Below are 23,686 nucleotides of genomic sequence, written 5' to 3'. Positions count from 1 at the left end.
AGGGTCCTTGGGAGCGAGAATGATTTAACTATTCAATCTTCCTATTATATCTAAATCACAAAAGACATTTTACCCGATCACCGTGGATTACAAATATAAACTTTGAAAACTTAAGTTGATGAAGTAGAAGAATTTTAAAAAAGTATGTAACATACTTATAGCGTCCGATGAGAAGGGTTTTCAATCATATAAGTACATAGATATACTTGTGAGATTCGACGCATAAAGTTGGGATATACTATAGATTCAAGAATCCCTTCCTAACGAAACACTAAATATATCCTAATCTCGCTAATTGGATGGGTTCAACTTTTCTCTTGTGAGATGAGCAGGGTCAAGAAGGATTTGATTATGCTAGTTATCTAACTAGTACATTTCATTACCTACACTTGATTATTTGTCAATTGAAGTGTCAACACGACCTTTCACCAAAATATGAATTCTTAGGTTCTTAACCGTTAAAAGCACGAATGATAACAATTATGTTTTAGAAATCAATTTTTGTTCCACAAATAGATTTCTCTAATTTTATTTTTGGGACGATTGTCTGAGTAAAAATAGCGTTTGATGACAACATAAAATTTCTATTTCAAGAATATAAATTCTTTTACTAATGATACAAAATTTCTCCTTCTTGAGTTGCGGCGATGGCATCGACCAATGGACGACTAGTGGCAATGGCAGCAACCAATGGATGACTGGCAGTGGTGGTGATTGGCAAACAACAATGGTGGATGGCAGGCGACAGCAAGTGGGCAGCCGACTAGTAGCGAGGTGAGCGAGAAAAGAGTTTTTATTTATTATTTTTATTACAAAATAAAAAAGTAGAAAATTTTAACTTCTCATTAATATTCCAAGCCCATTTCTAGACTAAAAATTTGTTCTAAAAATAGAAAAAATAAAATTGCATTACAAATGGATTTCTATTCTACACCTATTCTTGGGAGTAGAAAAATAGTTTTAGCTAGAAATAAAATGTTTATCACGTGCGTCTAAGTGTCAATGTAATGTTTTTGTATTTATTTATAATCCCAAAGTGTAACCTAAACATTCAACGAAAACAAACAAATCAAAACTTAGAAAAAGCAACATAGAAGGGACACAATCAATTGATTTAAAAAAGTAATGAAAGAACAAGTAAAAAGTAAAGTGCAATAAAGTAATCCAATACAAGTTAGGCAAACAATATAACATGGCCTTGTAACTTTCACCAAATTATTTATTACAATTTTTTATTTTACTACCCTTTTTATATTTTTTTTTGTTCTAATTTTTTTTTATTATTATTTTTTTATTCTAATAAAAGGGGCACCGAGCTGCTCAATCCGGACATGGGCCATACGTGGCCTCGCCAATCTAGGCCGGAAACACCAAGGAGTTCAATCCAGATGTGGGTCTTACTATGGCCTCGTGGACCTAGGTCGACAACATCAATGAGCCCTTATAACAAAAATTGGAATCGGCTCAAAGTCACCTAAACTAAGCCTAGCCCAAACTTTCTAAAACCCAAAACACCCTAATATATTAAAACTAAATCAAGCCAATTTTAAGCTCATTTTATTATTTTCTTTTTTTCCCAATATTTTTTCGTCTTTTCTTTATTCATTATTTTTGCTTTTCATTTCTATTCATCCCTCTCAGTATCTCCTTCGATCTGCAAACCAAGATCGCATAACCAAATATAGAAGTTCCAGAAAATTGAAAGTCTTCAATGGAGGTTAACTAAATTTATACTGCTCCCCCGGCAGTCTTCACCGGTGACCACCTCCATCGGCCGCCAGACCACCACTATCAGCCACAATCAAAGAGTTGCAGAAATTTAGAGTGTGGATAGGAAAAAACAAATTGAGATGGATGCTTCTGGAGATCCACGCTTAAGCCATCAACTCCCAATCATTTCTCTAGCAACTTATGTCAGCCAACATCAGGAGTTTAATGCAGAAAACAGAGCAACACAACAAACGGCGATGTTATTCTCAATTTCATGTTCAAGTTTCGCAAAACAACAATGATATATATGAATCTAAAATTTCTATTGATATATAAGCATTAGTGAACCTTTCAGTCAACAGATATAATCAACTCTCTCTCTCTCGAATACATTTTGCGGCTTCATGGACACATTTCAACAAAAAACTTTCATGCAACGAAATTACTAAGTCTAATCATGGCATTGAAATGGTTTCTCATCTAAAATCAGCATTAGAACAACAACGCCTTCACACATCGTTAAAAGAAGTCTCAGATTAATTCAAATTCTTGATGATTTATATTCAAACAACATGAATACATCTCAATTTTGTGAATCACTGAAACAGAGCAATGAAATTACCTGTTCACGAAACAATATGAAGCTACGATTTCTGACTGAATCAAGGAAGAAAACTAGAGAAAGTGGCACCAGCATAAAGGCTTTAGGTAAAATCCGAACTTTCCAGCATCTCTAACCGGAGCAGAGCAAAGCAGGATCAATGGTAATCAACTATTGGCATTGATCAATGGCAATGAATCGAAAGTAAATGATGCCAAAGGTCTAAATTCAGCTCTCTCAGATAGGTCACCACACATACGACTTCAGATCCTCCATGAGCATGTGTCCTGCGATTGACCGCACAAGCAAGTGATGGGTTGTGGCTAGAACAAAACACAAATCAAAATCACGACTGCACACTTCCAGAGCCCTGATTAAATAACCAGATATTCAAGCTCCGTCCATAAGTAGATATATACCGGTTTTTATCTATGTACGCCACCTTTTGGCTATATATTAAGTAACCAGATATGGTTTTTTTTTTTTTTTTTTCCAATTTTCAAGGAATACCTTGATGCATTGAAGATAAGAAAATTTCTTGTGAGCATGTTTGCCAAGTATTCATCGAGATAGTCAATAACATGATCCTACGAATAAATCTTTTGACTATTTCTTTAGATATCTCATCTATTTCGTGAGCTCCAGCAAGGGATATCATGTTATGCATGTGAATATAACGGTTTACTTAAATTTGTGAGTACTAGTCAAGCTAAGATTGAATAGGTCAAATGTTATCCAATAGAGGATGTAAAAAGAATAAACAAGGATTTAAAGAATAAGCAAAGGAATCAAGAATCTTCTTGATTAAATTGTCTAGAATTGTTGTAGTCAATGAATGATAACTCTAGAGAAATAGACGGGCCTTAAATGAGAGTATAAGATGAAAAAAGACAAGAGCAACATCATCGACATACATTGAATATTGAGAGACAATTAAAACCCTTAATAATTCCAAAAAAAGAAAAATCAGGATTACCAATGATTCGTGAAAGAGAGTGACAAATTTGTGTATGCTTAAATCATACAATTGTGAGCAACTGTTGCCCAAGTACTAAAAACGGCACGTTAGACAAAAAAAAAGGACAAATGCAAACTAAAGAAATATTTTGAATTACTTAAACAGATCAAATTGCATATCTAGCCCACAGCAAATATAAAATTGCATTGTTTCCATTCTATAAACAAATAGTTAGAAGCTTTTAAGATTTTTTATGCATTGGTACCATGGAAGAAAGGTTGATATGCTAATCATAGGAGAAAATCTATTGGGTACAACTGCTATAAATAGTCAGGACCTGAGTCTATCAAGATACAAAGTTGGGTTGAGTAAAAAAATTAAGGCATATCACATTATGAAAAGTCCTTCAAGAGTTGCAATTATGCTAATGTTGTCCCCCTTGATGTTCAATGTTGCCAAAGGTGCCACACACACCGGCATAGTTTATTGGGCTTGCAATACCGGCTCCTATTCGAGCGGTGATCCTTATGCAAACAGCTTGGCTTATCTCCTTGAGCACATGGTGACCGTGACATCAAATCACGCGAACTACAACTACTCCACCGCATCTCCTTATCCGACAGCAATTGCCTATGGTCACGTTATTTGTAGCCAAGCACTTTCTTACAGTGATTGTGGCATATGTATGAGCTTTGTTAAATCCCAAATATTGGCCATCTGTCCGGACAGTCTGGGCGCTCAAGTCAAGCTTGAAGATTGTAGAACGAGGTACAAAAACTACTCATTTAGTGGTTAAGTGGTTTGGTGCCAAACATGGAGAACCTTGTTCGAACGGTAACGGCACTGGGATGTGCATTGCTTAAATGTGTTGAAGAATAAATGCTCTAGTCATATATCCTAATTTATGTTGTGTGTGGATGTTTCTGCCGTTCTTGTTGTCATTTTTATTGTGGGAAATGATATGATATGTGGCTCCTATACTTTTTTGTTATTTTAAAGTTCTCAAATTGCCTTTTTATGCCCGAGAAAACCTAAGAAAGCAGCTCAAAGCAATGATTCACACGAAAAATCAAACCTGTATTGTCTATCTAAGCTACACGCACGTCATTGGGTTTGTTCCTATGGTACTTAAGCAGGTCTTCAAGAGATGGCAGTTGGGGACACGCAAATAAGAGGTCGTGCAAGAGAGTTCAAAACCAAAAGCCGGAATTTATAGAAGGAAACGCTGCCTAAAGGCTAAAAGAAATTGTTACAACCTTGCTAGAGCCGCTTGTGAATTTAACTTATACGTTGAACTTGAAGCACAACTCTCTGTTGAAATTCGGAAAGAAATAACATTGACTTTGTCCCTAGTATTTGCATAAGGATCACTACTTGAAAATCATTCAGGAGGTTGAGAACATATTTACAGCATACAAGATAAATACCACGAGAGGGTTCATTCATTTTGTTTTCAAGAAAATATTTTGAAGAAGCCAAATCAGCAAAACAGAAACTATGTCAAATCAGTTACTGGTCATACCATATAAGAGTCATCAGCATAAACCAAAAGTAATACAGAGGAAGAGCTAATGCATGAAACAATTAAATGGACTTATCAGCATAAGATTGAACCAAACCAGCATATACTATCGCAGTAGGGGATACTTAAGAAACCAATTTTCTCTGAAGATTTTACCTTTCATCGTAAAAGTGGCCTCGCTTCAGTTGATAAGCCCATGAACCTGCGTTGTTAAATCAGGAAACGGACAAAAGAGACAGCCAAGGAGTTGATCCTCTTGTGATATATGCACAACTTCAATTTGAACCTTTTGCTTGACAAATTCTCTTTTCTGAGCTCAATTGATCATATCTGACGACGGTATCCATGCGTGAACTTAAATCAAAGACTCATCTCCGGAACTCTTGCACGCTACTATGATTGGGTCAGCAAACAAAGAGTAGAGGGCACGACGAGAGGCAGACTGTCCAGGCAAATCTTCCTGTTGTGAGTGAGACACTTAAAAACCCCGAGTCAGTAATTAAGACAGATAAAAATGGCAAGGAATGTACTTCCATTGAGAGCCAACCCTATTGATCGGGAAAGTAATTCAATTGATGCAGTGGAAAAGACGATGGAATTTACATCATCTGGGCCTGACTGCAATGGAGTTGATTGTTGTTCGCCCAAGACGGCTAACATTGGGAATGTTTGTCAACGGCATTCATGTTCACCCATCATCAGATGCTTTTCGGAAAATCCCTGGCAGTGCAAAAGGGAAGATACTTCAAGTAGTTTCATACATTTGCAGCCACGTTCCTTAGTCAGCAAGCCGTCCCTCAAACCTCGCTGTTATTTGCATGTAAGAAGCAGAGCAAATAAACCAAATATGTAATCGACCTGTGGTAATAATCTGAGTACACAGCTCGATCCAAATATACTCCACTACCGATTCAAATACCATCCACTTCAATGTATGCCTCTTCTTTGAAGTGTCTATGGTAAATAGGACATTAAAAGGATCAGATTGTCAAAAAAGAAAGTGTATAACAGAAAACTAGGATCTCTCTCTCAAAGCACATACACAATAGGCTAATCAGGATTTATGACATAATATACTTCATTACATAGTAAAGTTATTGCTATTAACATCTATTTAATACGATATCATCCTCAGACTGCTTGATCATTCGTATGAATTTCACCTGTTTGAACAACATTAGGCACCAAAAGCACTAACAAATGAGTACACATAACAGTTCAATACAGAGATTTCGTACCGAACCTAGATATACGAGGATCAAAATCCACCTTATACCCCTCCAAAAATTTGCCGTCTTGGGCGGTTCGATTCAGTGAATAATCTCTCCGATTTAAAAAAACTTCATCAATGGGACATGGGACACAAAGAGAAGACGTTTGGAAGAAAACTTGACATATATCTGATTTACTCTTCATCACATTTCAGATGAAAATGTGGACAGATCTCAGAGACAATGGAGAGTTCTCCTAGTAAAGGAAGAAGTTCCATTTGTCACGAGATATTTGACCCACAATTCCATTGTCGCTACATCTGCAGAAAAACCCCTTTCAACCATTTCACCGACAAGTTGCGTGGCTCTAGTATTTTCATTATTTCTTAGCAATCCTTGGATTATTGTGTTATAAGTGACCCCATCTGGAAAGCATCCATTTCCTTCCATCTCCTTTAGAAGCTGATATGCTTCCTCCGTACATCCTCCTTTGCACAACCCATGCATGAGAATGTTACATGTCCACACATCAGGTTGCAAGCCTCGAGCATGCAAACAATTAACCAGCCCCTTTGCATCGTCGAGCTTTCCGGCATTACACATGCCATTTATTAGGATATTGTAAGTCACGATGTTTGGGATGAATTTGGAATCTTCCATCTTTCGAAGCAATATCATGGCCTTGTCAATCTGCTGTGTTTTACACAAGCCATCCAGGAAAGCATTCAAGGTATAATGATCTAGAAAGAGATTGCGAGATTGCATCTCATTAATTAGCTCCACCGCAGCTTCAAGGTTCCCAACCTGGCAAAATCCATATACTAGAGTGCTGTATGTGATGACGTTAGGATTCAGGCCCCTTTCAAGCATTTCTTGGAACAGTATTTTTGATTTGTCAACTCTTTTCCCTTTGCAGTATCCATTAATCAATGTGTTATAAGAAATGACATTAGGTGAGCAGCCTCTTTCAACCATCAAATTAAGAACCGCCATAGCATCATCCATCCTATTTTGGAAACAATAACCATTCAACAAGGCATTATAAGTGACACTATCAGGCATTTTACCTAATTGAATCATCTGGTCGACTAAGGCCTCGGCCTCTACAAGCATTCCCTCTTTGCAATATGCATCCACCAGGACAGTGAAGGTTCGAACATTCGGCATTACTCTGCTTTGCACCATATGACTCTGCAGTCTTCGAGCCTCTGTCAATTGGCCAGAATTGCACACTCCTTGAATGACCGAGGTATAAGTAACGACGTCTGGTTCAATTCCTGCCTTCGTCATCTTCTCCAACAAGACCGTAGCATCTTTCCATTGGCCTAGGTTGCATAAGCAATGAACCAAGGAGTTATAAGTGGCTAAATCGGGTTGGATTGCTCTGCTTGTCATCTCTTTCAACAATGTGAGAGCATCTTCCAGCTGGCCTACATTGCACAGACCATGAATCAAGGAGTTGTAAGTAACAACATCTGGTTTGATCACTTTCCTACTCATACTTTCATGGAGTCTCAACGCTTCTGCAATCAATCCCTCCTTGCAAAGACTATCAATCACTATGTTGTATGTGAAGGAACCAAGCCTGCAGCTTCTCTCTTCCCAGTCCCTCAGCAATTCGATCGCAAATTTGGTGTTACCCGCCCTGCATAACCCCTTCACAACTATCGCATACGTGGTCTCATTAGGTTCGGGGCCGTTTCGTTGCATATCATCGAGGAACCTCAAGGCTTGATCAGTTTTGCCCTGAATAAAGAGACCATCAATTAGGGTGTTCGATGCCACCACATCAATGTGAAACCCAAGCTTGAAGATTCTGCCCAGGATAGACAAACCCAAATCAACCCGCTTTAACCGGCAGAAGCAATTCATCCAAATGGTCAGCAAGGCAACATCACCCTCGATCCCCAAAGAAGGCAGCCGCTCAATCAACCGGATCACAGTCGAGTAGTGCTTCATCCTCACTATAGCACCCAACAGTAGACTGAAATCCCCGGAGGAAGGCAAAGGGCTCGCCTTTATCATTTTACCGAAGCAACACAGGGCATCACCCACACTCGTAAACCCACCGCCGCCACCACCACCAGCTCTGCAATTTCTCCTCACGTAACTCAAGACATGGTTGGGGTCGTCTAAATTAGGGTTAGGGGTCGAGGAAAACCTCCGACGACGGTGAGACGAGAAAGGGAGATGAGAAGGATAAGGGAGATAAGGGTGACAGAGAACGGAAAGGGATGATGACTCGCCAAAGATCGCAGCTGGAGCGGGAAGAAGGAGGAAGATGGAAGAAGCAAGGCAGAGATTCGTCGGCTTCATCAGTAGAAGTGAAAAGCTTTAAGCTTATGGCGCTTCCTCTCGCTCCCTTTCTCAAGCTTCTATATAGTCATCTTGACGGTCGCCAATTAGATCCCAATCCCAAACATAACAGTGATACATTAGCTTAAAATATTAAGGGTTAGGAATTTAGGGAAATTGCATTGGTATCCATTTTCTTAAAATATTAAACTTCAGGAATTTACACATGGGGACCTAATTTGCTTCTTATCTACAAAAAGCACCCGAAATATTATTCACTTATAAAAATCTTTAAAATTAAGGATGATATATGATTCATTCATATTTCTAAATTCAATATTTTCTTTATTCTTAAATTTTGAAGAGAAAGTCTATATACTATATTCACATCACCAATATTTTTTTATTTTTTTTGAGCAAACACATCACCAATATAGAGGATTGGTTTTGGAGTGGATGGTTTCCATCATGGAAGGGATTGAGAACTGTCCACTAAGGGTCGATTCCGAAAAATTGAAATCAAGAAATGCCCGTTGGTTCCCAATTGCTCGTGTGCAAGTCATTAACACCTAAAAAGTGTGTGTAATTAGGAAAATCAAATCAAATTTTACTTTTCGAATGAAGAACTACGGTTTCCAGTTCTTTTTTCATATTTTAGCTAAGCTTCGGAAAATATAACCATTTTCTTAGACTTCTTGAATATTTTTGAAATGTAACATTTTTCGTTAAATAAATGGAGTTTAAGGGAAAAATCCTAACAAGTTATGACTAGATTCTATAGGTAGACTCATGAACTTTTCAATTAAGAAAGAGGGCGAGACAACCATTGGATTAACTTTTTAAAATTTTTTAGTTTCTAATCCTTTTCCTTGGATCGGCCCTAGATCGGCCCATTCTCGTTAGTCCTGGTTCGGTTCCCAAGGACTAGGTCGGTCCTCGATCTTAGAATTCCTGACCAATACTTATGCGGGTCGGTCATCGGTCACTAAAAGTTTCGGGTTGGTCCAACCCGGACCAACCCCGACTAGATATATATATTATTTATAATTTTTTTATATAGAGAAAATTTAAAATAAATAACGTTAACAACATTAAATAACTCTTTAATGAGGAATTCAAGTAATTTTATATTATTGTTTAATAACTTAGATTTTTAATATATTTTACTATGTCAATAGTCATAATTTACGAAGAAGGAAAATGTTTTTGTAAGGAGTCCTCACGGCGTTCAAAAAGCATAAACAACTCTTTATGGCATCCTCTTTAATATCTTATTTGTCTTCTTAGTATTCAATTTGCCAAAATCGAAAGAAACAATTTTTCCGCTCGCCACTCGACACTTGCCTCGCTCGCTTTAGGTCATTCGTGCAACTCACCGTTCGATGCTCACTTGGCTTGTTGCTACATGCTCGACATTCGATGCTCATTCTATTCGATGCTCACCTCACTTGACCCTCACCGCTTGCCTTTCTTAACTAACCTCGCTCATCATCGAATCCATTTGGTGGGTATGGTCCTCGGTTGCCCTTTCAAATAGTACAAAAAATGAAATAAAAAATTATTGATTGGTTCTGGATTGACTTGGAAATCGATCGAACTAATTGGGTTAGTCCGGTCCTCAATCGTTTTTTAAGAAGTACAAAAAAAAAAATGAAATAAAAAATTATGGGTTGATCTCGGGTTGACCTTGAACTGACCGAACCCATTGGGTCGATTCAGTCCTTAGTCCCAATAATTGAGGATCAGCACTGTGTGGGTTGGTCCTAGGGTTAGGGGGTGGATTGGCCCAACTAGGAACATGCTCACCCTACCTTTTCCCCTCTAAAAGTTGAGCTAAGAACGCTTGCTGGCTCTAGGGTTGTTTGACCAACTTAGAGAAAGAGACCACTTTGACAGCCAGACCATAATCCTCAATTGTCGCAACTAATTCGTGTTTGCCAAAAATGAATATTAAGATGATTGGATTCCAAAAGTACGCCATCACTTGCATGAGACTCACTTGATACTTGACACAAAGAAGAGATATAAGGTAATCAATCTTTTTTTCCACATAGCTTTGACCTCTTCGATCTAATTTATCCATAATGCCAAAGCAGGGAATGATTTAAATATCTAATATTCCCATTATATCCAAATCACAAAGACGTTTTAATTTGTCACCATGGATTCCAAATATGAACATTGAAAACATAAGTGAATGAAGTAGAAGAAATTAAGAAAGTATGGAATATACTTTCAATAACCACTAAGAAGGGTTTTAAATCACACATACACACAGATATACTTATGAAGTTTGACACATAAAGGTGGCATATACTATTGGCTCGGGATCTTATCCAATGAAATAGTAAGTCTTTCTCCATGTCGCTAATTGTGGATGGGTCTGACTTTTTTTTTTTTTTGCGTGATGACGAGAATAATTGTCCCATCGTCGCTAGCTACGGGTGGTCCAACCTATTCTCAACACCATCTTAGGTAGTTTTCTAAGGATGTAGCCTGAGTTTAGGCTATGGGTTGTGTGTACAAAATGTTAAAGCAAATAAAAGCATTCAAGATAGTATATATCAAAACACTGATTCAATATACATCCACTTAATCATACATTACTACTTCTCTCTACAAGACAAATGTATCAGCAAATACATCATCCCTAACAACTCCCAGTCTGCATCAACATTTAAAACATTAGCAAACTATCTTCATTTTCCATGAGAATTTGACACGTGCTGCCATGAAAACCACTTTAGTTGACAAACAATCAAGTCATTTCTAGGCCTCAATCCTCTAAGGTCTAGAACCAAGTCCTAGTCACCAAGTTGTGGTGACCCTCTCAAACAAGTGTCGGGGGAAGACATGTTTTGGGATAGTTTCATTTTAATTCAATAAACCCTATGAAAGTTCTATATAAGGAGCCAACTAGGAACCATTTTATGAAACTAGAGATCTAGAGTCAATGACTTGATTATATTAGAGATCTAACTAGTACCATTTTGGTACCTTAACTTGATTATTTGTCAGTTAAAGTGTCAACGTGGCCTTTTACCAAATTATGAATCTTAAGGTTATCAGTTTTTAAGTGTCCATACAATATTTTTGCATTTATTATGATCCCAAAATGTAACCTCAGCATTCAACTAAAACAGGCAAGTTGAAACTTGGAAAAAACAACATAGAATGACCAATAAGTTAATCTAAGTGCATTTGGTTTAGTATTTTGAAAGCCCATTAGGCAAATGCAAAATAATTTAGCCTAAAAGGCATTGGATAGATGCAAAGGCCGTTTGGTAAATTACGCTTTTGATAAGCAACTTTGAGAGAAAATACCGATCAATAGACAACACATTTGAAAAGTGCTTTGGTGATTAATATTAGTTTTCTATACCACCGCCTTGGTGACCGCGATGGTTTGCGCTCTCTCCCCCTCACGGTTGCTTGGAGTCTTAAGTAGGACGCTGGGAGTGGTGGGTCGTCCCGCTTACGTGTCCCCCAGTTTACTTGCCTGCCGCCAACTGTATGAGATTCCAGGCCACCAAAAAAAAAAAAATAATTTTCTATATTTTTATTTGTTTAAATTTGAAAAAGAATCAAATATATATATATAATTGAAATAATAAAAGACCAAACCCTTCGCCGGTTCGGCGAAGGGCTACAGCTACCAGCGAGCTAGATTTGGCGCTGGTGGCCATCGATCAAGGTTGCCCAATGGCGAGGGTTGCCAATTGGTCGTGCAACCCTGACGAGGCAACCTCTAGCGGCCCTTGCTGGGTTCACACAACCCTCGTTGGAGATCGACCAACCTCGGGTGACCTTAATCAAAAGTCGTCGACGCCAAATCTATCCCCCAACAATCGTAACCCTTCATTGAACCAGCGAAGGGTTTGATCCTTTTTTAATAAAAAAAATAATTAGGGATAAAATTTGAAATTTGAAGAGTTGGTGAGGGTAGTTTTGGAAGAAAAATTGAGTTCAACATTCGATCAAATGATCAAATGTTGAAAGCCCAAACTAGTCTCTACTAGCATTAGACTTTTAGCCTTCCAAATGCTAGCTTTCAAGAGAAAGTTCACTCAAAATAATTACCAAACGGTCTAGCATTCTCCAAGGGGTTTTGGATCGCATAACCAAATATAGAAGTTTCAGAAAGTTGAAGGTCTTCAATGGAGGTTAACTAAATTTATACTACTACACCAACAGTCTTAACCGGCAACCACCTCTATTGGTCACCAGACCACCACTATCAGCCACAATCAAAGAGTTGTAGAAATTTAGAGCGTGGATAGAAAAATACAAATTGAGATGAATGCTTCTGTAAATCCACGCTTAAGCCATGAACTACTAGTCATTTCTCCAGGAACTTATGTTAGCTACCATTAGGAGTTCAATGCACAAAACAGAGCAACACAACAAATAGTGATGTTATTCTTGATTTCATGTTCGAGTTTCGCAAAACAACAATGACATATGTGAATCTAAAATTCATATTGAGATTTAAGAGATGATGAACCTTTTCGTCAATAGATATAATTAACTCTTTCTCAAATACATTTCACAGCTTCATAGACACATTTCAACAAACCACTTGCATGCAACGAAATTACTAAGTCTAATCATGGCATTGAAATGGTTTCTTGTCCAAAATTAGCATTAGAACAACAATGCCATCACAAATCATTAAAAGAAGTCTCAAATTAATTCAATTCTTGATGATTTACATTTGAACAACATGAATAAATCTAAATTTTGTGAATCATTTAAACAGAGCAATGAAATTACGTGCTCACGAAACAATATGAAGCTACAATATTTGGCCGAAATTTGAACTTTCCAGCTTGTCTAACCAAAATAGAGCAAGGCAAAATCAATGGTGAAACAACTATTGGCAATAATCAATGGTAACAAATCAAAAGTACATAATGCCGTAAATCTAAGTTCAAATACTTTGTTATACTTGATTAGTTCGTCCATGATGGGGTGTGATTAAGACGCACTGGTTCGTCTTGATATGTTATGATAGAGAGACACCATTTTGAAATGGTATGAAGAAAGTCATATAAATAACTTTTGGAGATAACCGTTGGTGTAGTTGTTAGAAAGAATGTTTAGAAAAAAAGTTTTCTCTCTTCTTCTCCTCTCTCCATCAAGGAACAAAAGGCATTCCATTATTGCTTTGAGAAGACAATCGGTATTAACGCAGTGGAAATTGAATGTTTTCCTCGTGATTGTATTCAGAGCATCATGAAGTCTTATCGTCCGTCGTTGGCTCATGATTCACATTCATTCCAAGGTAAATTGTTCATTGCACATCGAAGAGGTAAGTCATTTCTTCCACCAACTTTCCTCCTATATTAGTATTAGAGCCTATGGTATGATTCATGCCTTGTTTTCCCATCGAATTTTCTTGTTTGCTATTTGATACGAGGATCAAGAAGATGAACTTCACATCGTTTGGATGTTTATTGCTCGAAAATTGTAACATGAATCATCAAAAACAAACCAAAGTGAAAAACGGGTTTGGAGGTCGTGTACACCTGCACAATTTTGGCCATTTTTTGGAATATTTTCTTGATTAAATTCAATTTTTGAATATACGAGGTAAAAGTACTCGTCGAGATGAGTTGAAAGGTGGTCTAGCGCCACCAGAAGATGCTGGATGCGCCCATACATGCGTCGACGAATCGGTACACGCTGACGTCATCAATGACATTAGCCAATGGTCGGTAATCGACATGTTGATGTCATCAATGATGTTACCCAACTGGCAACAGTCGGCCGATCGGCGACTAACCGATGATCCAACCTGACTAGAGACCTAAACCGATTGACTAGTCAATTGGTCGAATCAATCAAAATGGCCAGGAGCCTTGTTGGCTCGTTGGCATGTGTGCCACACGTGCCGCGCACTCAGGAGGCACACGTCGACACATAGGAGATCCGATTGGCGCGTGATGGGTGGCGTTTGGTTCGTATAGATATGCTTTACATTTTGGTATAGTTATTCTACATGTTTGAGGCTTTTAAAGAAATAAAAATTTGTACGGAATCCTAAGTATGTGTATTTTTGAGGTATAAGTGCATTATTTATTTCTTTTAACCTGTATTTTCTTATGGTTTTAGAAATATAAAAGCTAGCCTACATGAAAATAACCATATATATGTTATGAAAAGCTTAGTTCGATAATAGCACGTATAAAAGCTTAGTCCTGATTCGAAGCAAACTCGAACAATGGTTGAAGATCCTTGATTTTTTTCATTACGTGTTGAATTCTGCCTTCGATTATAGTTGCTTCATAATTGTTTTTTTATATATTGGTTTACATCATGCTATGCCTTTTGATATTTAATAGAAAAGTGTGAAAATTACATGGGATCATGTGATTATTTTTTTATTAGTGGGAATTTATAGGTTGATAGAATTCGAAAGAGTTCTCACCTAAAGTGGGCAAATTAAACTAGTTAATGATAGTAGAACAATCGTACATAAAAGTGAATTAGGAATACAGTGAACTTTCGTTTATGTGTCTTTTGTTGAATTATCATTAATTTAATTTTTCTTTATTGCAAATTAAATATTTGTGTTATTATGAAAATACGCTAGTATTGATTTTGCGTTTATTATGTCAATGCGTTGTGACGATTAATTATGGCTTTGGCATCTAAGATCACTGTGATTGATCTCGATAAGGGTGAAAAACTGAATGGTGATAATTATGATATTTCGCACCGAAAGATTTAGTATATCTTTATGTAGTAAGATGTTTTAGAAACCCTTAGCCGTAACATGGATGAGCCTAAACATGAAACTTTAGCTCAGCACGGGAGAGATTAAGAAGCTTATCAATTTTGGAAAAAGAAAAATAATATTTCTCACATCACATTGTTGAGTTGTATGCAAGATAATTTCATGTGAAAGTTTAAAAGTTATGATTAAACTCAAATAATGTAGGTTGCCTTGAAAGATAAGTTTGAGGCTACGTCTGCTAGTAAATTAAGGAGACTCACCATCAAGTTTGACAAATATCGAAAGCGTCCAAATGTAATGATAATACAGTATTTTTGAAAGATGTCAAACATGATTCGTAAGCTAAAGTTGATAGGTCTCTCCCTTACTGATGAACAATAAGTTCATGCTGTTGTAAGGTTTCTTCCTAACAGTTAGAAGCATATGAGAATATCGTCACTTTTGACAATATAACGTATCATTTGGAATTAGAGGATGAATGTCTAGAGATTGCGAGATCCTTTACCCATGCTTATATTGCTGAATTGAGTTCATTCAAAACTTCGGGTTTCAAGCGCAAAAGAAACCATAAATTCAACAACAAAGGGAATGAGACTAATTAGGCACCTAAGAGGGCTAAAACCTTCTAATGTAAAAACCATGGTGGGAAAAAGGATAAAGCCAAGATGAAGTGCTATCATTGTGACAAGATGGGTCACTTTGCTAGTAAATTCATCGAGTAAAAAGAGGTACCTTAATATTCTATTACTTTAAGTAATACTTTTGTTTTTAATACTGTAATGCTTGTTGAATCACATCAAATATAGACTGTAAACTTAGGAGTAACAGACCATGTAACTAGAGACTGAGGATTATTTGTGGAATATCGTCAGCCTAAAAGAAGATGGACATACGTTGGGAATAACTCAAGAGTTGAAGTAAAAGGTATCGGCATATGTAAATAAATTTTATGTGGTGGTTGAAATTTATTTTTACATGATGTCCTCTATACTCTAGAGATTTGATGAAACTTAGTCTCCATAATTGTTCTTCTTAGCCTAGGTTATCTATTGAATTTTTATGGTGATTGTATTGATATTTTATTTGAAACAGTTTATTATGATTTTGGTCACATATTGAATGATTTTATGGTGTTAGACATTGACTATGATGTGTACAATGTTAATGTTAATGGTTGTTTTTCTTTAATTACATCTTTTAGTAACGTTGAGATTGATGCAAGTACTTGGCATGCTAGATTAGGTTATATTGGGTTACAAAGAATGCAAAAGTTAGCTAAATAAGATCTTTTAGGGTCACTCGTTAATGTTAATATATTCATATGTGACTATTGTCTAACGAGAAAAGTAACTAAAAAAAATCATTCGGTAAAAGAGCTAGAGCCGAACTTTCTTTGCAACTTATACATTTTACATTTGTGGTTCATTGAATGTAATAGCGAGGCATGATGCCTTATATTTCATCACTTTTATAGATGTCTTCACGCATTTCAATTATATTTTTCTAATCTCTCATAAATCAGAAATATTAGATTACATTAGACGATATGTAACGTCAGTAGAGAATCGGTTGAACAAAATAATAAAGGGCATTGAGAACCAATCTCGGACTTGAGTATCTATCTGAGCAATTCAAGATTCTTTATAATGAAAAAAGAATTATATAACAATTTATTATTCCTGGTACTCTGCAACAAATTTGGGTTGCCGAGAAAATGAATAGATTCCTATTGAAAATTGTTAGGTCTATGATAGTGCAAACAAATCTACCTATCTCATATTAAGAAGATGCGTTATTGACCATTGCTTATATATTTAACCGTGTGCCCTCATAGTCAGTCACTTCTACCCCTTATGAATTATGGATTGGTAGGAAACCAAACCTAAGTAATTTACGTCATTGGGGGTGTACAGCTTATGTTCATAATTCTTCTCATAAATATGATAAATTAAGCTATAAATTGAATAAATGTATCTTTATAAGATATTCTAAACACTCCAAAGGATATGTTCATAGGTGAACATACTGATGGAAGTATAACTGAAATGGAGTTACGAGATGTCATGTTATTGAAGAACGATTTTCCTAGTTGAGGTGAGATTGATAAGAACTTCCAATTATATGGAATGAAAGACCATAATAACACAACCGCTAATGTTGTCGAGGGAAATGAAGATTTACTTCAACATACAAGACCTAGAGGGAGTGCCGCGTTTTCTAGCAAATTGAATTCAAGAGAAGTTAAGTTACGTAAAAATAATCATAAAAGCAATCCTCGTCGTCGTTTTGAGATTTAAGGGGAAACTTTATGATTATTCCGTAAGACAATGCCAAGCCTAAGACTAGTTAAGAGGCTCTCTCATTCTCTGATAAAGAAGAATAGACAAAAACTTTGGAAGATGAGATGGAGTTAATGAGGGTAAACCACATCTAAAATTAAGTGAAGGGCGGATAAATCCATTGAAAAGTATAAGGCTCATACTCAACAAGAAGGTATAGATTATGAGAAACATTTTCACCAATTGTAAGGTTTGCTTCTATACGCCTTATTTTATCCATCATTGTACATTTGGACTTATAATTATATCAAATGGATGTAAATACAACATTTCTTAATGGAGAACTAGATGAAAAAAAAATCCATATGAAATAGCTAATAGGTTTTATAGCTAAAGGTTAGGAGCATAAAGTTTGCAAGCTTTATCGTTCAATATATGGCTTTAAGCAATCATCTAGACAGTGACATCTTTGTTTTCATCGAGCCATAATATCTTTCGAATTCACAATAATTGAAGAAGATCATTGTGTATATATCAAATGGTTCAAAGATAAATTTGTGATTTTATCACTTTATATGAACGATATTCTGTTAGCTAAAAATGATAAGGGTTTAGTTATCATCATAAAAGGATGATTGTTCTCTAATTTTGAAATGAATGTACTTTAATTTTGAAATGAAGGACATGGGATAGGTCACTTATATATTGAGAGTTAAGATCGAAAAAGATTGATTAAGAAAACTTCTTACTCCATTATAAGAGTCTTATATAATGAAGATTCTTAAGCGTTTCAATATGTAAATTGTAATCTCATTGATATCATTGTCACACAAGGTAAATGCTTGAGTACTAAGATTTGTCCTAAGATTCTAGAAAAAAAGAAAGAAATGGAAACGGTTCCTTACACTAGCGCGGTTGAAAGTTTGATGTATGTTATGATGTGTATTTGACCCAACATCTGTCATGTCGTGGGGTTAGTGAGTCAATATCTATTATCAATCAAATTTTGATCAAGTACACTAGAAAGTAGTGAAGAAGATCTTAAGATACTTGAAAAACACTATAGACTATCGACTTTATTATCAGAGAATAATTTACGCTTGTTAGGCTACTCAGATGCTAGTTGAAAAGGAGACCTAGATGAACGTAAATCAATTTATGGATATGCATTCTTGTTTAATGAATGTGCAATTTATTGGAATAGTAAGAAATGAACATGCATGGCTTTATCTACGATAGAGGCATAATTTATTGCGTGCTCTACTACAGTGCAAGAAGTAGTATAGCTAAAATATTTCTTAGAAAATTTAGTCATTGTCACTGAGGTTCTAAGACTAATTACAATTTATTATACTAGTCAAGTAGCTATTGCCTATGTGAAAAATCCCAAGTATCATGATAGGACAATAAGCACATTAATATAAAAAAACAACTCCATTAGAGATATAATAGCGCATAAAGAAGTGATGCTTCAATATATTTCAACTAATATAATGGTTATTGATCCATTTATAAATGCTATTCCTAGAGACATCCTCTTAACCCATAGGATATCTCTAGGGTTACATAGAATGTGATATGTATTATTGTAAATGATAATTAGTTTATGTATATATGCATTATACTCATTTGTCTTTAGTGATTTGATGTTTTATCAATAAGTACAAATCCATAATAAGACTAGCACGAACACGCATATATTGTTGAAAAATATATCAGTAAGTAATGATTAACTTACTCACACGAGAAATCACATCTAGTGCTATAGTTAGCACATTGAGATGAGACGTTATGTACATATAAATACTGAAATAAAATAACGCATCGCCTTAATTGGAGTCAAGATGAGATCTGCGATTTGTATGTAATAATGCCAAACATGATAATCCCACAATCTTGTATGCCTGTAGGATGTTGAATGCAAGTACTTAATTGGGCGATGTAGAAATGGAGCTAATATAACACTTGAGCTAAACATGAGTATGTGAGAAGCGCGTGACTATACTTAGGCTAAGATTTATATAATGAATGTATTTAATAAATAACATATGCTCTTATAGAAAGAGAAATCCACTATAGTATATTATTCATGCTACATGTGCATTGTATGACCAACAATGAAAGGTGAGTGAAATTACCCATATTTACTCATCATATGAGCCATTGAGGTAATTTATAATTTACTTTATTTTGTGTCATATGTTACTTATGACTATATTCTTGAAGTGAAATATCAATGTTACTATTTTAACATGTTACCGGCGGTCATGAATAGATATGGATTTATGGGATGTGTCTGGGAAAACAGTTGTTCTAAAATGGAGAGAAACATGAGTGCAAAGGAACATTATCGTTGTTTTACATCTACCACATGTATTTATCGATCGATCAATTATATCACATTTTGTGGTCTTAGATATAATTGTAAATATATAATGTTATGAGAATAGTCAAGTATAACCTTTAAGGGATAGGTATGTTTGGACTAATATAACAAAATATGTCTGGGACACTATGAGACATCAATTGTTCATTTCTTTTTAGGATTGTAGCCACTATGTCATCCCTAACAAATGTATAATACTCACTGGTCACACGACTTTCTTGCCAATATGAATTGTTTTTAAAGTAAATGAACATCGAATGTCTTATATTCTTGATATGTCCGAGTGGGAGATGTTATAATTTATTAGTACATACACGATAGGGTGCGACTAAGACGCACTGGTTAGTCTTAATATACTATGATGAAGAGATACTCTTTTGAAAGGATACAAAGTAAGTCATATAAATAACTTATGGAGATAACTGTTAGTGTGGTTGGCAGAAAGAATGTTCTGAAAGAAAGTTTTCTCTCTTCTTTTTCTCTCTCCATCAAAGAATGAAAGGCATTTCATTACTACTTTAAGAAGATAATCGACATTAATGCTATGAAAATTGAATGTTTTCCTCGTAATTGCATTCGGAGTATCATCAAGTCTTATTATCTGTCGTTTGCTCGTGATTCAATGTTTGTTCCATGGTAAATTGTTCATTGCGCATTGAAAATGTTAGTCATTTCTTCCGTCGACTTTCCTCCCACATCCTCCATGAGCATGTGTCGTACGATTGACCACACAAGCAAGTGATGGATGGTGGTTAGAACAAAACACAAATTGAAATTGCGAGTGCACACTTTTAGAGCCCCGATTAAATAACCTTATATTCAAGCTCCATCCATAACTAGATACATACCGATTTTTATCAACGCATACTGCCTTTTGGCTATATATCAAGTAACCAGATATTTTTTTTTTATAATAATTTTCAAGGAATACCTATTGTGCATTGAAGATAAGAAAATTTCTTGTGAGCATATTTGCCTAGTATCCATCGACATAGTTAATAACGTAATCCTACAAATAAATCTTTGGGCTATTTCTTTAGATGTATCATCTATTTCGTGAGCTCCAACAAGGGTTCTCATGTGATGCATGTGAATGCAATGATTTATGTAAATTTGTGAGTTCTAGTCAAGCTAAGATAGAATAGGTTAAATGCTATCCAATATAGGATGTAAAAGAAGAAACAAGCATTAAACGAATAAGCAAAGGAATCAGGAATCTTTTTGATTAAGTTGTCTAGAATTGTTGTGGTTAATGAAAGATAACTGCAAAGAAATAGACGGCCCGTAAATGAGAGTACCGGACGAAAAAAGGATAGGAGCAACATCGGTGACGTACACATGAATATTGAGGGACAACTGAAACATGGCTAGACCCTCAATAATTCCAAAAAAGAAGAATTAGGATTATCAATGATTCGTGGGAGAGAGCGACGAATTTGTGTATGCTCAAATTGTACAGTTATGTGCAACTGTTGCTCAAATAGTAAAAAGGACACGTTAGCCATAGAAAAAAGGACAAATGCAAACTAAAGAAATACTTTGAATTACTTAAACAGATCAAATTGCATATCTAGCCCTCAGCAAAATATAAAATTGCATTGTTTCCATTCTATAAACAAATAGTTAGAAGCTTTTAAGATTGTTTATGCATTGGTACCATGGAAGAAAGCTTGAGATACTAATCATAGAAGAAAACCTATTGGGTACAACTGCTATAAATAGTCAGGACTTGAGCCTATCGAGGTACAAAGTTGGGTTGAGAGAAAAATTAAGGTATATCACATAATGGATACTAATAATGCTACTATTGTCCCTCTTGATGTTCAATTTTGTCAAAGGTGCCCCGAACAATGGCATAGTCCATTGGGCTTCCAATACTGGTTCCCATTGAAGTGGTGATCCTTATGCAAACAGTGTGGCTTATGCCCTCGAGGACACGACGACCGTGATGTCAAATCACATGGACTAAAACTACTCCACTGCATCTCCTTATCCCGCAGCAACTGCCTATGGTCACGCTTTAGCCAAGCACTTTCTTATAGCCACTGTGGCTGTTAAATCCTAAATACTGGCAATATGTCCAAATAGTCAGGGCGCTCAAGTCGAGCTTGAAGATTGTAGAATGAGGTACGAAAACTGCTGGTTCAGTAATTTGGCTCCAAACATAGAGAACCTTGTTTGAATGGTAACGGCACTGGGATGTGCGTTTCCAGTATTTGCATACGGATTTTGCTAAAAGAAATCACAATGACTTTGTCCCTAGTATTTGCATAAAGGCTAAAAGAAATGGTAACGATTTTGCTAAAGCCGCTTGTGAATTTGACATATACGTTGAACTCGAAGTACAACTCCCTGTTGAAATTCCAAAAGAAATCACAATGACTTTGTTCCTAGTATTTGCATACGGATCACTACTTGAAAATCATTAAGGAGGTCGAGAACATATTTACAGCATACAAGACAGATACCACGTGAGGATTCAGTCTTTTCGTTGCCAAGAAAATATTTCCAAGAAGCCAAATCAGCAAAACAGAAACTATGTCAAATCAATTACTGGTCATACCACATAAGGGTCATCGGCATAAACCAAAATAAGTACAGAGGATGAGCTAATGCATGAAAAAGAAAATGGACTTATCAGCATAAGATTGAACCAAACCAGCATCTACTAATGCAGCAGGAGATACTTAAGAAACCAATTTTCTCTGAAGATTTTACTTTTCATCGTAAAAGTGGCCTTGCTTCAGTTGATAAGCCAATGAACCTGCATTGTCAAATCAGGAAACGGGCAAAAGAGACAGCCAAGGAGTTGATCCTCTTGAGATATATACACAACTTCAATTTGAACCTTTTGCTTGACAAGTTATTTTCTCTGAGTTCAATTGATCATGTCTGTCATGGTATCCACGCGTGAACTTAGCTCAAAAACTCATCTCTGAAATGCTTGCATGCTACCATGATTGGGTCAGCAAACAAAGAGTAGAGGGCATGCCGAGAGGCAGATTGTCCAGGGAAATCCTACTGTTGTAAGTGAGACACTTAAAAACAAACAGAAAAATGTGCTCCCAAGTCAGTGATTAAGACAGACAAATTTGGCAAGGAATGTACCTCTATTGGTCGGGAAAGTAATTCAATTGATGCAGTGCAAAAGATGATGGAATTTACATCATCTGGGCCTGACTGCGATGAAGTTGATAGTTGCTTGCTCAAGGCGGCTAGCATTGTTTGTCAACGGCATTCATGTTCACCCATCATCAGATGCTTTTCAGAAAATCCCTCGCAGTGCAAAGGGGAAGATACTTCAAGTAGCTTTCATACACTTGTAACCACGTTCCTTAGTCAGCAAGTCGTCCCTCAAACTTCGCTGTTATTTGCATGTAAGAAGAAGAGCAAATAAACCAAATATATAATCGACCTGTGGTGATAATCTGATACACAGCTTGACCCAAATATACTCCACTGCCGATTCAAACACCATCCACTTCAAGGTATGCCTCTTCTTTGAAATATCTATGGTAAATATGACATTGAAAGGATCAGATTGTGAAAAAAGAAAGTGTATAACAGAAAACTAGGATCTCTCTCTCAAAGCACATACAACATAGGCTAATCAGGATTTATGGCATAATATACTTCATTAAATAGTAAAGTTATCGCTATTAACATCTATTTAATACAATATCATCCTCAGACTGCTTGATCATTTGTATGAATTTCCCCTGTTTGAAAAACATTAGGCACCAAAAGCACTAACAGATGAGTACACATAATAGTTCAATACAGAGATTTCATACCGAACCTAGATATATGAGGATAAAAATCCACCTTATACCCCTCCAAATATTTGCCATCTTGGGCGGTTTGATTCAGTGAATTGTCTCTCAGATTTGAAACAACTTCATCAATGGGACATGGGACACAATGAGAAGATGTTTGGAAGAAAACTTGGCATTAATCTGATTTACTCTTCATCACATTTCAGATG

The 23,686-nt window shown here is 36.1% G+C and overlaps 1 protein-coding gene and 1 long non-coding RNA gene across 5 annotated transcripts; both read right to left on the bottom strand.

Moving 5' to 3' along the window:
• Nucleotides 1–2,226: 2,226 nt before the first annotated feature.
• On the bottom strand, nt 2,227–8,393 carry LOC120293488 (pentatricopeptide repeat-containing protein At3g22470, mitochondrial-like). Of its 4 annotated transcripts, none has more exons than XM_039313022.1 (3): nt 6,035–8,393; nt 4,948–5,598; nt 2,227–2,598 (listed from the first exon to the last, which is right to left on the bottom strand). In XM_039313022.1, the coding sequence occupies exon 1, from the start codon at nt 8,316–8,318 to the stop codon at nt 6,237–6,239; it is 2,082 nt and encodes a 693-aa protein (XP_039168956.1). In that variant the 5' UTR covers nt 8,319–8,393; the 3' UTR covers nt 2,227–2,598; nt 4,948–5,598; nt 6,035–6,236. The 4 variants fall into 4 exon arrangements, with proteins under 4 accessions (XP_039168956.1, XP_039168882.1, XP_039168924.1 ...); XM_039312948.1 differs by having other exon boundaries at nt 2,247–2,598; nt 4,948–5,268; nt 5,395–8,393; XM_039312990.1 differs by having other exon boundaries at nt 2,247–2,598; nt 4,948–5,251; nt 5,395–8,393.
• Nucleotides 8,394–22,222: 13,829 nt separating this feature from the next.
• LOC120293725 lies at nt 22,223–23,685 on the bottom strand. Its single transcript, XR_005551569.1, has 2 exons — nt 23,501–23,685; nt 22,223–23,211 (listed from the first exon to the last, which is right to left on the bottom strand). It is a non-coding gene; the product is annotated as an uncharacterized LOC120293725 (long non-coding RNA).
• Nucleotide 23,686: the final 1 nt, after the last annotated feature.

This window comes from Eucalyptus grandis, chromosome 1, assembly GCF_016545825.1.
Source record: "Eucalyptus grandis isolate ANBG69807.140 chromosome 1, ASM1654582v1, whole genome shotgun sequence".
Lineage (NCBI taxonomy): Eukaryota > Viridiplantae > Streptophyta > Magnoliopsida > Myrtales > Myrtaceae > Eucalyptus > Eucalyptus grandis.
The sequence above is the reverse complement of the archived record's forward strand: the minus strand, read 5'-3'. Positions and strand labels throughout refer to the sequence as shown.